This window comes from Leucoraja erinacea, chromosome 14 (genome assembly GCF_028641065.1).
Source record: "Leucoraja erinacea ecotype New England chromosome 14, Leri_hhj_1, whole genome shotgun sequence".
Classification (NCBI taxonomy): Eukaryota; Metazoa; Chordata; class Chondrichthyes; order Rajiformes; family Rajidae; genus Leucoraja; species Leucoraja erinaceus.
In genome coordinates, this window is record NC_073390.1 from 25,278,949 (window position 1) to 25,294,836 (window position 15,888).

General features: G+C 43.2%; 1 protein-coding gene across 1 annotated transcript in view; it reads right to left on the reverse strand.

Moving 5' to 3' along the window:
- tp63 (tumor protein p63) overlaps positions 1-14,962 on the reverse strand; it is a 98,435-nt gene extending 83,473 nt beyond the window's left edge. Inside the window, exons 1-2 of the mRNA XM_055645876.1 lie at positions 14,841-14,962; positions 6,644-6,776 (exon numbers count right to left, since the gene is read on the reverse strand). Coding sequence (XP_055501851.1) covers positions 6,644-6,776; positions 14,841-14,911 — 204 coding nt within the window. The 5' untranslated portion in view covers positions 14,912-14,962. The remainder of the gene's footprint in view (positions 1-6,643; positions 6,777-14,840) is intronic.
- Positions 14,963-15,888: the final 926 nt, after the last annotated feature.

Consider the following 15,888-nt stretch of genomic DNA (forward strand, 5'->3'; position numbering starts at 1 on the left):
CACAAAGGACATTTACCAAAGGATGAAACTGGAATAATTAGTGTGAACAGTGGTCAGCCACAAAAATGTTTTTCACTAAAGCTCAGCAGTGGATGGGCAATACAAACACTGAACACCCACCCACAAGAGGGCGTGAGGCTTGGAGCTGATGAAAGCCACGTTATATTTGACAGATAGACACTTTATTAAAGTCCTTTTGCCTGTTAACACCAGTAAAACAGAAACTTTATTCCAACACAATTTTTCATTGTGATAATCAGATTACAATCTTAATTCCATTGAAGGGCTGGTGTTTGCTCGATGCATGGCCATTGCCAAAAGGCCAATCTCAAGTATATGAAACACAGTTGAGTTTCGCAAACTAACCCTCTTATATATGCAGCCAAATCGTTTCTAACCCCAGGGCAACTTAAAAAGTTAATTAAAAATCCACAAGGACCAGACACACGAGTGTATCATTCCTGATTACCAGGGTACAATCCAACTCAAAGCACTTGCATATAGTTAAGTGGAACTGCTGCAAAACCACTTTTCTGGATAGACATCCGGCTCTTTAATCAGAAATCATGTAATTTCAAATTAAGGCTCATCAGGCCATTCTAATCTGCTGCTGCAGGATACCTATCCCACCCTCTCTCCACTGGAGTATTTTACTGTTTCTTACACCAGCCAAGTAATTGGCCTCAATCACACTTCCTAGAGGTCTGTTACAGCTGCTGACCACACCACGTCCAAAAATGGTTTGTGCTGGCAATCTTAAACTTGCCCTTCACACCCTGAATCTGTGACCACTGCTCCAATGCAACGTTAACAGCCACTTTCCTTTTCCTGATCTTTCAATGCCTGCTCTAGTACAGAATCAAAATTTCTATCTATTTTAAAGCAGATTAAAATTCTCATATCTATATGTCCTTCCTATCAATTTACCTTACAGATTGCTATAGCCACATTTCTAATGACAGCTGATAATGTAAGCATACTGTGATTGCACAGTTTTGCCTGTGGAGGCACTGCTGGGTGTATTACAAGATGATTCCATGGTAGCTTCCATTAATAAAACAAACAAGCAGTTAAAATACAAATATAAAAATAAGGGTTCAAAGCAAGACTGCTTGGCAGAGATTATGTCTGGGCAATGCTATCTATTCTCCAAATCCACTACGTGAAACCTAGTCTCAACTCCTCAAGTGCAGGATCAAAAAAGTCTATTAGAAAATATTGCCTAACAAAATATTGCCTAACAAAATGGGGAGCATTTGGTATGTAGAGGGCCGATACAGTTACCTCTCATCTCCAAGATAATGGCACGCTGTTGTGATGACAATCTAATTTCACTGACAACTATCCCAAGTCCCTGGGGATGGAATTCCACAAATCAAACAAGCACACAATTCTACATTCACTTAAAGCACAAAAAGATGGAAAAAAGAAAATCTCAAAGGATGGCCACAACATAGAAGAGAAAACAACTAAGATATCCTAACTCAGACTAAGTTCAGAACATCATTTATTGATTCGTAAGGGTGTCAAGGGTCAGTTGTGAAGGCAGGAGAATGGGGTTGAGAGGAAAAGGTAGATCAGCCATGATTGAATGGTCGAGTAGACTTGATGGGCCGAATGGCCTAATTCTGCTCCTCGAACCCATGAACATACTTTCTTTCAACTTAGTGATACCGCAACAAGGATTATAAAATGTTCTTATGAGGCACTTTATCTGAACCATATCAGTAAAAACAATTCAAATAGCACTGCACAGAACAAATCAAAATACTAAAAGCAGAAAATGCTATAGCTCCTCAATAGACAAGGCACACTCTGTGTAAAAAGAAATAGAACTAATGTTTAAATCATTGACGGATTCAGTAAATGAAAATTAATAAGCAGCGGGTGCTGGAAAGACTGAAATAAAAGAAGACGTTGAGGCACTGATATGGAGTGTATCTGTAGAAAGATAAACAGTGAATGTTTCAGATCAATGAAGGGAAAGTGAAGAAATATTTTTCTTCCTTTAACTCTATCAATTACAGACAAACTGATAACTGCTATACGATTATTCAAAAACACTATGTTTGGCATCTGGCTCATGAATGATGCATCCCACATCCCCTTGAAACGCACTGGGCCCAGAGTTCCCATTCTCTGGTAAACTTGCCTGGTTTACGAGAAATGTATAATATACTAATTAACACCTAAAAACAGTGAATAAAAAGTGCAGTATAATAGAAATAACATCTAGTGTTCTGGACAATCAGATGAAAGTCCTGGACGAGGCAAATTATCATATTATTCCAACATAAACATCACCCCACGCACCTCGTCATTCCATCTTCTCTTCCTGTCGGGCATCACCCGAGGGATGACTTTATGATGGTTTATGAGGAATATAGATAGGATAGATGGACAGAGACTTTTTCCAAGAGTGTGGGAGTCTAGAACAAATGTTTTTAACATCCCACCAGATTCAGGAATAGCTTCTTCCCTGCTGTTATCAGACTACCATGAGGCTCTTATGAACTATGGGTGCAGCACCAATTTACCAACCTTCCTAATTACAAACCTTGTAGTTTTATTAACATCTGTATTTTCTTTATAACTGTAATACTATTACACTATAACCATTTTTATATCTTGCAACATTTGTCAACAATAAACCATAACCAATATTGTTAGAGCAGATTGATTGGGCTGGGTTTGTTGTCACTGGAACGTACGTGGCTGAGGGATGATTATATGGAGATTTATGAGGAACAGATAGGGTAGATAGTCAGAGTCTTTTTCTCAGGTCATGTCTAGAACAAGTGGTGAGAGGGAAGAAAGTTAAAGGAAAGCCAAGGACAAATATTTCACTCAGAGGGCAGTGGATATATGGAACGAGCTGCCAGAGGAAGTGGTGGAGGCAGGTACAATTACAACATTCAGAAAACATTTGTATAGGAGTGGGGTAGAGGGATCGGTCTAATGCAGAACAATTACATAATTATAAATAAACTGCAGTCAGCATGAATGAGTTGGGCTGAAGGGCCTGTTGTGTGCTTTGCAGCTTTATTACCTGGTAAGGACATTGAAGATTGTTTCCCACATTCATTTCTGAAACATTATCTCTTTTACTTTCTGCACATTACAATATCTAACCTGCTGAGTATTTCTAGGGTTCATCTCTCCGTCACTCTTAAAGTAAAATCTGTACAATTCAATCATCATTCTACCAAGCAGTTGAGGAAATACTAGATAGTTATTGCAGTTTACAGCAGAAATGGTTCAGAGAGTAATGGTCAAGTTCAGTATCTGAAATGATAACAGGACAAGCAGCATCGATACCTCAAACAGCTCAGGAGTAGCAGGATGGTGACAGTGGGGCACATACATACAGGAATAACAGACACACAGAGATTTTCAGGTGCGGCAATGAGGCAATTGTGTGCAGTTTTGGTCCCCTAATTTGCGGAAGGACATTCTTGCTATTGAGGGAATGCAGCGTTGGTTTACGAGGTTAATTCCCAGGATGGCGGGACTGTCATATGCTGAGAGAATGGAGCAGCTGGGCTTGTACACTCTGGCGTTTAGAAGGATGAGAGGATATCTCGTTGAAACATATAAGATTGTTAATGGCTTGGACACGCTAGAGGCAGGAAACATGTTCCCGATGTTGGGGGAGACCAGAACCAGGGGCCACTGTTTAAGAATAAGTAGTAAGCCATTTAGAACGGAGACGAGGAAACACTTTTTCCAACAGAGCGTGGTGAGTCTGCGGAATTCTCTGCCTCGGAGGGCGGTGGAGACAGGTTCTCTGGATGCTTTCAAGAAAGAGCTAGATAGGGCTCTTAAAAATAGCAGTCAGGGGATATGGGGAGCAGGCAGGAACAGGGTACTGATTGGGGATGATCAGCCATGATCACATTGAATGGCGGTGCTGCTCGAAGGGTGAAAGCTGACTGAGTGCCTGGAATACAGAGGGCCAGGATTGGGGTTGTGACACAGATATGTATGGAGGGCTTTTGCACTATGGAGGGATTATGCACAGGAATGGAGGGATTATGCACAGGAAGGCAAGAGATGGTCTGGGCGTCATGTTTGACATGGACACTGTGGGCTGAAGGGCTTGTCTTGTGCTGCACTGTTCTATATTCTATCAAACCTTCTATGAAAACAAAACTTCTATCTATGAAAAGATGAAGTACGAAGCTCGAAGGGGGCCGAATGGCCAATTTTCATCCTGCACCTCTTTTCTATGTTTCTAAACCCGTTAGCTGATCTCAGGACTGGTGTAAACATTCCCAGCAATTAATAATCTGGAGTCAGTTATTAAAGAGGTAATAATGGGGCATTTGGATAGCAGTAAAAGAATTAGTCCAAGTCAACATGGATTTATGATAGGGAAATCATGCTTAACCAATCTTCTGGAATTTTTTGAGGATGTGACAAGTAAAATGGATGAAGAGGTGCCAGTGGATGTCGTGTATCTAGACTTTCAGAAAGCCTTTGATAAGGTCTTGCACGGGAGACTGGTGACTAAATTAGAGCACATGGTATTGGGGGTAGGGTGTTGACATGGATAGAAAATTGGTTGGCAGACTGGAAGCAAAGAGTAGGAGTGAACGGGTCCTTTTCAGAATCGCAGGCAGTGGCGAGTGGAGTGCCGCAAGGCTCGGTGTTGGGGCCACAACTGTTTACCATATATATTAATGATTTGGAAGAGGGAATTAGGAGCAAGTTTGTGGATGACACAAAACTGACTGGCAGTGTGAGCTGTGAAGAGGATGTTAGGAGGTTGCAGGGTGACCTGGACAGGTTGAGTGAGTGGGCAGACGCGTGGCAGATGCAGTATAATATAGATAAATGTGAGGTTATCCACTTCGGCGGCAAAAACAAGGGGGTAGGTTAGGAAAGGGGGAGGTGCAGCGAGACCTGGGTGTCCTTGTACACCAGTCACTGAAAGTTGGCTTACAGGTACAGTAGGCAGTGAAGAAAGCTAATGGAATGCTGGCCTTCATAACGAGGATTTCAGTACAGGAGTAACGAGGTTCTTCTGCAGTTGTATAGGGCTCTGGTGAGACCACATCTGTAGTATTGTGTAAAGTTTTGGTCTCCTAATTTGAGGAAGGACATTCCTTGTGATTGATGCAGTGCAGCGTAGGTTCACGAGATTGATCCCTGGGATGGCGGGACTGTCATACGAGGAAAGATTGAAAAGACTAGGCTTGTATTCACTGGAGTTTAAAAGGATGAGGGGGATCTTACAGAAACATATAAAATTATAAAAGGACTGGACAAGCTAGATGCAGGAAAAATGTTCCCAATGTTGGGCGGGTCCAGAACCAGGGGCCACAGTCTTAGAATAAAGAGGAGGTCATTTAAGACCGAGGTGAGAAAAAACATTTTCACCCAGATAGTTGTGAATTTATGGAATTCCCTGTAACAGAGGGCAGTGGAGGCCAAGTCACTGGATGGATTTAAGAGTGTTAGATAGAGCTCTAGGGGCTAGTGGAGTCAAGGGATATGGGGAGAAGGCAGGCACGGGTTATTGATAGGGGATGATCAGCCATGATCACAATGAATGGCGGTGCTGGCTCGAAGGGCCGAATGGCCTCCTGCACCTCTTTTCTATGTTTCTAAACCCGTTAGCTGATCTCAGGACTGGTGTAAACATTCCCAGCAATTAATAATCTGAATCTTGTGAATTGGTGTTTTGATTTGGTAACTAATTCCCATTGCCTATTATTTTTATTCTGATTTAGATTGTATTACCTTCAATAAAGAAACAATAAAATGGTATAGAAAGTTAATGTTAATCAGTGACGTCTCTGAAAGACTGCATCAGTTGATAAACGCTGGCCTGACACAGAGGCTGTTTCTATTCTTGACGTGATCCATTTGAAACTCAACTCTCCGGCTCTATCTCCTGCCGGCCAGTCACTCCGAGTGGCTTGGCTACTACTGTTGTGGACCCCTAGTGGACATCAGGAAAACCAAGAACGCTGTTCAAAGAGGACAGCCACTCCGAGAATAGACCAGTTCTCATAGGTGGAAGTGAGTTTAATATTGGTAGCCATTTCACCTTTCATCTTTTCACATTCATTATGAACCAGACAGACCGTGTCGTTTCCCTGACCCATGCAACCCATCATACCACCTCCCTGACCCAGACAGCCCAATAAACTGTCACCCTGACACAGACAGCCCAGCATCACCCCGATCCAGATATCCCACCGTGCTGTCACCCAGACCACCTACCATAGCTGTCTCCCTGTTGAACAGAAGCAGAGACAGCCAGTCACATCACCATGGCTGTTCTATTCTTCAATATCACAGTTGAACCTTTCATCTGAGCTCTAGCCTCCTGCACCATCCTCACATCCCTTGATAACCTAAACATCCAAAAACCTCTGACTGAATATACTCAGCAAGTGAATCTCCACAGCCCCCTTGGGTCTTGAATTCCAAAGATTTACACCGTGTGTGACACCCTCCAATGATTCAGTACCTTCTGGGTGAAGACATTTTTGTTTTCTTCTGCTCTCAATGGCTGAGCCCTATTTTTGAGACAATAATCCCTGGCTTTCAAAACCCTAGCCAGGGGAAATTTCCACTCCACACTGTTGCATAATTCATTCATAACACTAGCAACTCTACAGTTTGTACTCACCCACATTGGATTCACCGGCTCCACATCTTGCATGCGCACCATATCCATGCTGATCTCGATCCTATTCCCGGGCACCCCTTCGTGTGGCTCATCGCTGAACGATAGGTCAATTGGCTGAATGTTTAAAACCGGCCTGCATAATTACAACACCTCACAGAATGTTATCAAGTCTATCATGCCTTTTCAAGAGCAACTCACTAATTCCACCCCTGCCCCTTCTCCCTCTCAACATAAATGTATCCAATTCCCTCTTGAAGACCAACATGGAGGCTGCCTCCATCACATTTGCAGGTAATGTGCTCTAGATCGCAGCCACATTAGAACATAAAACAGCACAGCACAAGAGCAACCTTTTAGCCCACAATGTCTGTGCCGAACATCATGCCAAGTTAAATTAATCTTCTCTGCCTGCATACTATGGAAAAGTGTTTGGACACATCTTGGATAGTCAAGTCTAGAGTCAAGAGAGTTTTATTGTCATGTGTCCCAGATAGGACAATGAAATTCTTGCTTGCTGCAGCACAACAGATTATGTAAACATAATACAGAACAGGAGATAAAAGTTCATATATATACACAATAAATAAACAGATAAAATGCAATAGGCTGTTATTGTTTGATGTCGTGTTCAGACCTTGTTTGATGTCGTGTTTAATAGCCTGATGGCTGTGGGGAAGAAGCTGTTCCTGAACCTGGATGTTCCAGATTTCAAGCTCCTGTACCTTCTTCCCGATGGCAAAGGAGAGATGAGTGTGTGGCCAGGATGGTGTGGGTCTTTGCTGGCAGCCTTTGAGGCAGCGACTGCGATACATCCCTTCGATGGTGGGGAGGTCAGAGCAGATGATGGACTGGGCAGTGGTCACAACTTTCCGCATTATTTTCCGCTCCTGGACGTTCAAGTTACCGAACCAAGCCACGATGCAGCCAGTCAGTTTGCTCTCTACTGTGCACCTGTAGAAGTTCGAGAGAGTCCTCCTTGACATACGAATCTCCGTAATCATCTCAGGAAGTAGGGGCGCTGATGTGCCTTCATTATAATTGCATCAGTGTGCTGGGATCATGAAAGATCTTCACATATATGTACGCCCAGGAATTTGAAGTTCTTGACCCTTTCCACCATCGTCCCATTGATATAAACGGGATTGTGGGTCCCTATCCTACCCCTTCCAAAGTCCACAATCAGTTTCTTGGTTTTGCTGGTGTTGAGAGCCAGGTTATTGTGCTGGCACCATTTGGTCAATCGTTCGATCTCACTTCTATACTCTGACTCATTACATCAGTGATTCGTCCCACAACAGTGGTGTAATTGGCGAACTTGATGATGCCCAGCCTACACAGTCATAAGTATAGAGTGAGTACAGCAGGGGGCTGAGCAAGCAGCCTTGAGGTGCTCCCGTGCTGATTGTTATCGAGGATGACACATTTCCACCAATATGGACACTGTGGTCTGTGGATGAGGAAGTCGACGATCCAATTGTAGAGGGATGTGCAGAGACCCAGATCCGTGAGCTTGGTAACCAGCTTGGAGGGAATGATGGTATTAAACGCCAAGCTGCAGTCTATGAACAACAGCCTGACATACGAGTTTTTGTTGTCCAAGTGGTCCAGAGTGGAGTGGAGAGCCAGTGAGATTGCATCCACCGTTGACCTGTTGTGGCGGTAAGCGTACTGCAGTGGGTCGAGGTTCTTGTTGAGGTAGGAGTTGATATGCGCTATGATCAACCTCTCAAAGCACTTCATCACCAGACGTTAGTGCCACTGGTCGATAGTCGTTGAGGCACATCACCTTGCTCTTCTTGGGCACCGGTATTATTGATGACCTTTTAAAGCAGGTGGGATCCTCAGACCCCAGAAAGTGGAAGGTTGAAAATGTTGGCAAAAACTCCAGACAGTTGATCTGCACAGGTTTTGAGAACACGACCGGGTATACCATCAGGTGCAGACGTTTTCCAAGGGTTCACCCCTCTGAAGGATCTTCTGACGTCGGCCTCTGTGACTGAAACACTATCACGGCGAATGGGGGCTCGGGAAGGCACATCAGTGTTCTCCCTATCAAAGCATGCGTAGAACGCATTGAGCTCATCAGGGAGTGATGGTTCGCTGACATTTGAGCTGCTCCTGATTTCGCCTTGTAGGAGGTGATGGCATTCAAGCCCCGCCACAGTTGCCAAACATCCGTCTCATCTTCAAGTTTGGAGCAAAAGTCCCTTTTGGCCTTTTTGATGATACCAAGGTCGTATCTGGACTTCTTGTAGACCTCTGCATAGGAAAGTAGTAGAGGGATACAGTCCGAATGCAGGCAGATGGGATTAGCATTGATGGACATCATTGTTATGATGGATGAGTTGGGCTGAATGGCCTGTTTCTATGCTTTACACCTCTCTGCCATATAGCAATGACATTTGTGGGAGATGTCTAAACTTTGTACAAATCTATTCCCTGAAATGATGGCAAAGGGTCGAGAAATGCAAGAATCAGAGATAACCATATAAAAATGAAAGCAGCAATTCAGAAATTGCCAGCAAAAGACAAAAAGCAAAGGCTCAAGTACGACTGGAACACAAACCATTCCACAAACTCAACATTAGATCAAGCACAGCTTGTGGTTCTTATAGGTTCCCACAGTTACACCTGTGACCTGGAGAAAGTGAGTGGAACTGAAGAATGTATTTAGTGCAAGGATTGCAGCCATTGTTGAGGGTTGAGAAAGACTGGTTAGGCCTCTGTTCAAAAAGGGAAGGGCCCCTCAGACTATTCTGCGAAACAGGGGCTGAGGAAGGGAATGCAATGGGACAGCCAGATACCATAATAAAGGCAAAGATGTGAAATTACTAAAGATTCAGCGTCCCTAACCTCTTATTCTGAACCTTGTTAGCCAATGCTTGCGGTGGTGATCCAGTGATCTTTGCAATACTAGACTGTTTCAGGTTCACTCCCACTATGATGTAAAGAAAATCCACAGAATCTCAGTGGGCCAGTGTGGAATCCCGTCATGGAATTATATTAAACCTGTTCAACAATGTATATCAAGAAGCAGAGCAACAGATGACTTGCTGAGATAAAAGTTTGCTTCTAATGGAAAATACAATTTTGACATTAGGGAACAGTGCACACACTTAGCCCAACATGCACATAACAGCTGAAAGTCCAGGGATTGTGGGAATTCTGGATAAACAGCCAGGACATAGTGGTTATGATCACAGGTCTCTGCTATGAGGCAGGCATCATGCCACAGCATTCCTAATTGATGTCAACCTGCCACAAATCCAACTGGGAAATTCCAACCCTGATCCCAAATCCATCGGATGCTGGCAGACCAAATAAAATGGTATGCAAGGCATCAAATTCAGAGAAATACGCTGAAGCTAGTTTTCTTTTACATTATAGCTTAGAGCAGTAGCAATTCACAAATTGATATCTCCCTTCCACAACTCAGTCCATAAGACAGATATGAAGGTTAGGAAAGATGAAAACAAAAACAAAACTCAATTTCGGTTAAAGCAATAATCCCCTAGAGCTTCAATGTTTTTATTCTTATGATTAGACATTAATACAGCCTTGCTATTTTAGTATAAGAGATATAAAAATAGAGGTTTCTAACCAAGAGCCATGAATTGGAATCTGAGTAACATGTTAACATCCAAGTGGAACAACGTCAACAGAAAAGGTGAATGTGATCACAAGTCAGTTGGACTTAGCATAGAGTCATAGAGTGATACAGTGTGGAAATAAACCCTTCGGCCCAACATGTCCCAGCTACACTAGTCCCACCTGCCAGCGCTTGGTCCATATCCCTCCAAACCTGTCCTATCCATGTACCTGTCGAACTGTTTTTAAACTTTGGGATAGTCCCAGCCTCAACTACCTCCTCTGGCAGCTTAGTCTATATTCCACACACCCTTGTGTGAAAAAGTTACCCCTCAGATTCCTATTAAATCGTTTCCCCTTCACCAATAACCTATGCCCTCTGGTCCTCGATCCCCGTACTCTGGGCAAGAGACTCTATGCATCCCTCTCATGATTTTATACACCTCTATAAGATCAGCCCTCATCGTCTTGTTCTCCAAGCAATAGAGACCCAGCCTACTCAACCTCTACCTATAGCTCACGCCCTCTAGTCCTGGCAACATCCTCGTAAATCTTCTCTGAACCCTTTCAAGCTTGACAATATCTTTCCTATAACATGGTGCCCATATCTGAACACAATATTCTAAATGCGGTATCATCAATGTCATATACAATTGCAACATGACTTCCCAACGTCTATACTCAATACTCTGACTGATGAAGGCCAATGTGCCAAAAGCCTTTTTGACCATGTTATCTACCTGCGATTCGACCTTCAAGGAACCATGCACATGCACTCCTAGATCCCTCTGCTCTACAACACTCCCCAGAGGCCAACCATTCACTGTGTAGGTTCTACCCTTGTTAGATGTCCTAAAATGCAACATCTCACACTTCTCTGTATTAAATTCCATCAACCATTCCTCAGCCCACCTGCCAATCGATCCAGATCCTGCTGCAATCTTTCACAACAATCTTCACTTTCTGCAAAACTACCCACTTTTGTATCATCAGCAAACTTGCTAATCTTGTCCTGTATGTTCTCATTGAAATCAATGATGTAGATGACATAAAACAGTAACGGGCCCAGCAGCGAACCCTGACGCACGCCACTAGTCACAGGCCTCCAGTCCGAGAAGCAACCTTCCACCATCACCCTCTGCTTCCTTCCATGGAGCCAATTTGCTATCCATTCAGTTATCTCTCCTTGGATCCCATGCGATCTATAAAGCAGATAAACAAGACACCAAGAGACATCTCTAGAGGAAGAGTTTTCAGCTGGTGTAAAGACAATATTACTTGAAGTTAAACCAACGAGTAGTGGGTAGTACTTAAGGCGGACACAGTTGCATGACTTTACATTCTAACAAAGAAAAATTGTGGCCCTCCAAATGTAGATATAAAGCTCCTCCATATACTTCAAATGTCCCAATCTCTGGATGTTGTGGGTTTGTAGAATAACCTTTAGAAAGTACCACGTGTACAACGCTGCAAAAAATATGCAAATAATCAAGTCAAATAAGGAAATGAGGAAAGAAACTAAAATGTACAAAAATAGATAGATCTAAAAAGATCCTAGAGATTTGTTTAGAAACAAGACAGTAGAGCCCATTCGAAACCACAAAAGTGTATGTGAATAAATTGTTTGGTTGCTTAGAAAATCAGGGGATATGGCGTTAGTCCAAGAAACTGGTGCCTGGGTTAAAAAAAAAGGCATGTTGTTATCTAATGGCAGAGAAAGTGTCAAAATTAAGAACCTAATTTCCCCAGATCATATGTCATGTGCCTATTTTTTTTACATTGGTACTTAACCTTCCTCTCTGCAGATTGTTCACATCTTAATCTGCTTTCCCACCTATCTTTGTATTGTAAGTAAATCTGGTTGCAGTACACTCATTATTTTACCTAAGCCATTAACATGGGTCATAAATAGTTATGACCCAATGGTGACCACGTGGCCCTTCACAAGTACCGTTTGATAACCAAAATTACTGCTAAGTTAATCATTCAAACACTTTATATGTTAATATTACCCCTAACACTATTAATTTTTAGTTTGAAAAAATAGAAACATACAGCATAGGAAAAGGCCCTTCGGCCCGCCATGTGTTTAGTTTAGTTTATTGTCACATGTACCGAGGTACAGTGAAAAGCTTTGTTGCGTGCTATCCAGTCAATGGAAAGACAATACATGATTACAATTGAGACATCCACAGTACACAGATACATCATAAAGGGCATAACATTTAGTGCAAGATAAAGTGCAGTAAAGTCCAGTTAAAGATAGTCCAGGGGTCTCCAATGAGGTAGATAGTGGCTCAGGACCGCTCTCTAGTTGTTGATAGGTTGGTTCAGTTCCTGTGTGTGCCAATTGTGATGCATGTGCTTTAGATCCCTCAATTCGTTGCCTGTTCAAGTGTCTCGTCTAGATGTCTTCTAAATGTTGCTATCTTATCTGCTCGACTTTGTGCAGTAATCTTTCATATGGCACCTTCTTGAGTGCTTTTTGACTCGAGTAAAATTATAGAGCTCAAAAGAGAAAAAAGTAATTTCGTGAAAGTAGTTCATTTGAAACAAACTGCATTAAAAGATGGTGGAGACAGAACTTATTGTGACATTTTAGTGGTGCCAATGAACAGTGACGGGCTTGAAACTAGAGGCTTCGTATTAACTGAGATGTCAGATTAACCAGAATCATTCTCTGAATATCTTTGTGATAACCAGCCTTCATTGTACCATACAATTTGACCACTGTATCCATTTAGGAGTTAGGAGCATGAGTAGATGGCTTGGCCCTCCTGTCTGCTTCTTCATTTGTGGATGATCTGAATGTAATCTCAACTTTGCTTTCCCAGGAGCCCTTTTCATTTTTACTCATCACAAATGTACCTACTTCTGTCTGTAAATTATTCTAAACCCTTCTTCTATCAACCTTTGAGCAAAGGATTTCCAAGGACTTATGACCCTAAGAAGATTAGTTTGTCTCATTTCTCTTGGATAGATAATTCTTTATTTTTAAGTCAAGGCCATGAATTCCAGAATGTCCAGAAATGTGCTCTCCACATTTGCCTTCACATGACCTTGCAGGACTTTATAAGTTTCAATCAAGTCATCTCTCTTATAAACGCCAACCGACACAAGCCCAGCATGTCCAAATTTCCATTTAGTAGGCGGCGCGGCTCTGGCCAGCAGCGGCCTCTGCAGCCTGTCCGCGTTTTTATTATTTTTTGTCTGTGTTTTTATGTAGTTTTTATTAGTTTTTGTTATATTATGTTGGGTGTGTGTGTGGGGGGGGGGGGGGGGGGGTGGGGTGGGGGGGGGGGGGAAACTTTTGAATCTCTCCCTGCACTGGAGACCCGACCTTTTCTCGTCGGGTCTCAGATGTCGTTGGGGCCGCAACGAGGAGCGGCCTCCAACGGGAAGAAGCCGGGGGCTCTGGTGCCGACTCACCGTTGCTGTTGCTGAGCTGGCCGAGACCGGAGCGGGTGGAGCGGTGGAGGAGCGCTGCTGCTGCTGCTGCTGAGTCGGAGGCTGCTGCTGCGGGTCTGCGGACGGCGGGAACCGGGAGCCCGCGGATCCCTGGAGGGAGACCGCTTTTCGGGGCTCCTGCAACGGCGACTTCCCCCGCCCGAGTTGCGGGGTCGAAGAGCTCCTGGAGCGGGGCCTAACACCATTGCCCCGCGCGGCTGGAACGGCCGCGGGACTTTGCGAGCGCACGCCGGGGGCTCCAACACCAAGACCCGGTGTGCGACCTCGCACCACCCGGCGTGGCTTCAATGGCCGCGGGACAATCGCCATCGCCAGCCGGGGGCTTTGACTTTGACTCTGGGGGGGGGGGAGAGTGCAGTGGAGAGATAAGTTTTTTTTTTTGGCCTTCCATCACAGTTATGTGATGGATGTTTATGTTAAATGTAATTATGTTGTGTCTGGGGTCTATTTGTGTGTAATGTATGGCTGCAGAAACGGCATTTCGTTTGGACCTCCAGGGGTCCAAATGACAATTAAATTGACTCTTGACTCTCTTGACTCTAAAACAAACCACCTTTCTGGTTAAAATTCTTGTAAACCTTCTCTGATTGTCTTTAAACTTGCTATTATCCTGCTTTTAATAAGACCTACACTTTACACAGTAAACTGCTTATATATCTTGGCTTCCTGAATTTAGGCTATCTCTTGCTCTGCTCATTATTAAATAACAGAGACAACCCTCAACTCTTTTTGTTCCCTCCTGTCTCTAAATATCACGTAGCCTTCAATATTTAATCATTATAAAATTTTTCCCCTCTCGAAATCTGTTCTTTTCCATTTTCCTTACTTCTATTTCTTCCGCAGATTAAACTCCATTCACCTTTATTTAGTCATTGCTGTTTCCTTCCCAATACTTTAATCTCTCTGGTAACCTGTTGATCCTGTAGTGCACAGAGGTCTCAGATCTCAGTTCTTGCAGCATTGTTATTAATCCAAATTTCTAGGCAAGTTATGAAACTGGGAACTAAGCATACAGAAAAAAACTTAGTAGGGATGCATGTCATGAGATAGTCGTCGCCAGCAAGAACTTTTGATTTTGTTTGAGGGAACATGCAACACTCTCCATACTTAAAGTCCTCCGGGTAATACTTCAATTACTCACTGTGCCATGTCAAAGATCTGATTGAACCAATCCTGGTTACGCAGGTCACTGGACTGTGAATTTTGCGACATGGTGGAATGACAACAGTTCTCTAGCAAGGAAAAATGAGCCGCTGGATCTACCAATCTGCAGAGGGATAAAAGAGAAAGGAAAAAAAGAAATTAGGAAATACATTCATAATTATTCACTTTAAAACTTAACAGTGATTATCTTTGCAGAGACAAGTCCTTAAAAAGGGTAACAGAGAGTATGCTTCTGGCCCATTAGATCTCCTGTAGAGGAGGGACGGAGGGGAATAATCCTCCCTACTTAATAGGGAAATCAGGAAGGCACGAGATGGCTTTGACATAATTCTATGAGATTCTATAAATATATTTAGAACAAAAATGGTAACTAGGGAAATAATGCATTCCCTTTAGGATCATTGTGGTCATCTCTGTATGCATCCACAAGGAGATGGGGGATGTGTTAAATAAATATTTATCAATTATATGTACTGTGAAGAAGGTCATAAAGGTTAAGGAATGAAGGGAAATGAATAGTGATGTAATGGAACATCTCCCTGTTGGATTACAACCTTATCGTGGTCGGGGAGCTTGTGTGTCTCAGTGGCCCCTAGAGCTATGCCAGCGGGAGATTCGTCTCCTGTTAGGGTCTCCCATGCTCGACAGGTCGAAGGATAGAGGCGAGACAAAGAGCGATCCACTGGTCCTCCAAGTTGGAGGTTGAGCACAGGGCTAACAACCCCGTCTCGTAAAACAAATATGCTACAGAAATAGCAACTGAAGGAATTAACACTACTGCGTGGAGAATCTTCATTGCTGCCCTACATGTCAGGAGGCATAATAGGCAGTCAGTAAGTAAGTAAGTAATGGAACATATCCACATTACAGAAGAGGATATCCTGGAGGTCTTAAGGCATATTAAGGTGGATAAATCCCCAGGACCTTGTGGGAGATTGTGGGAAATGAGGAAAGAAATTGCAGAGATTTTTGAATCATCCTTAGCCAAGGGAGAGGTACTTAAAAGCTGGAGGGTTGCTAAATTG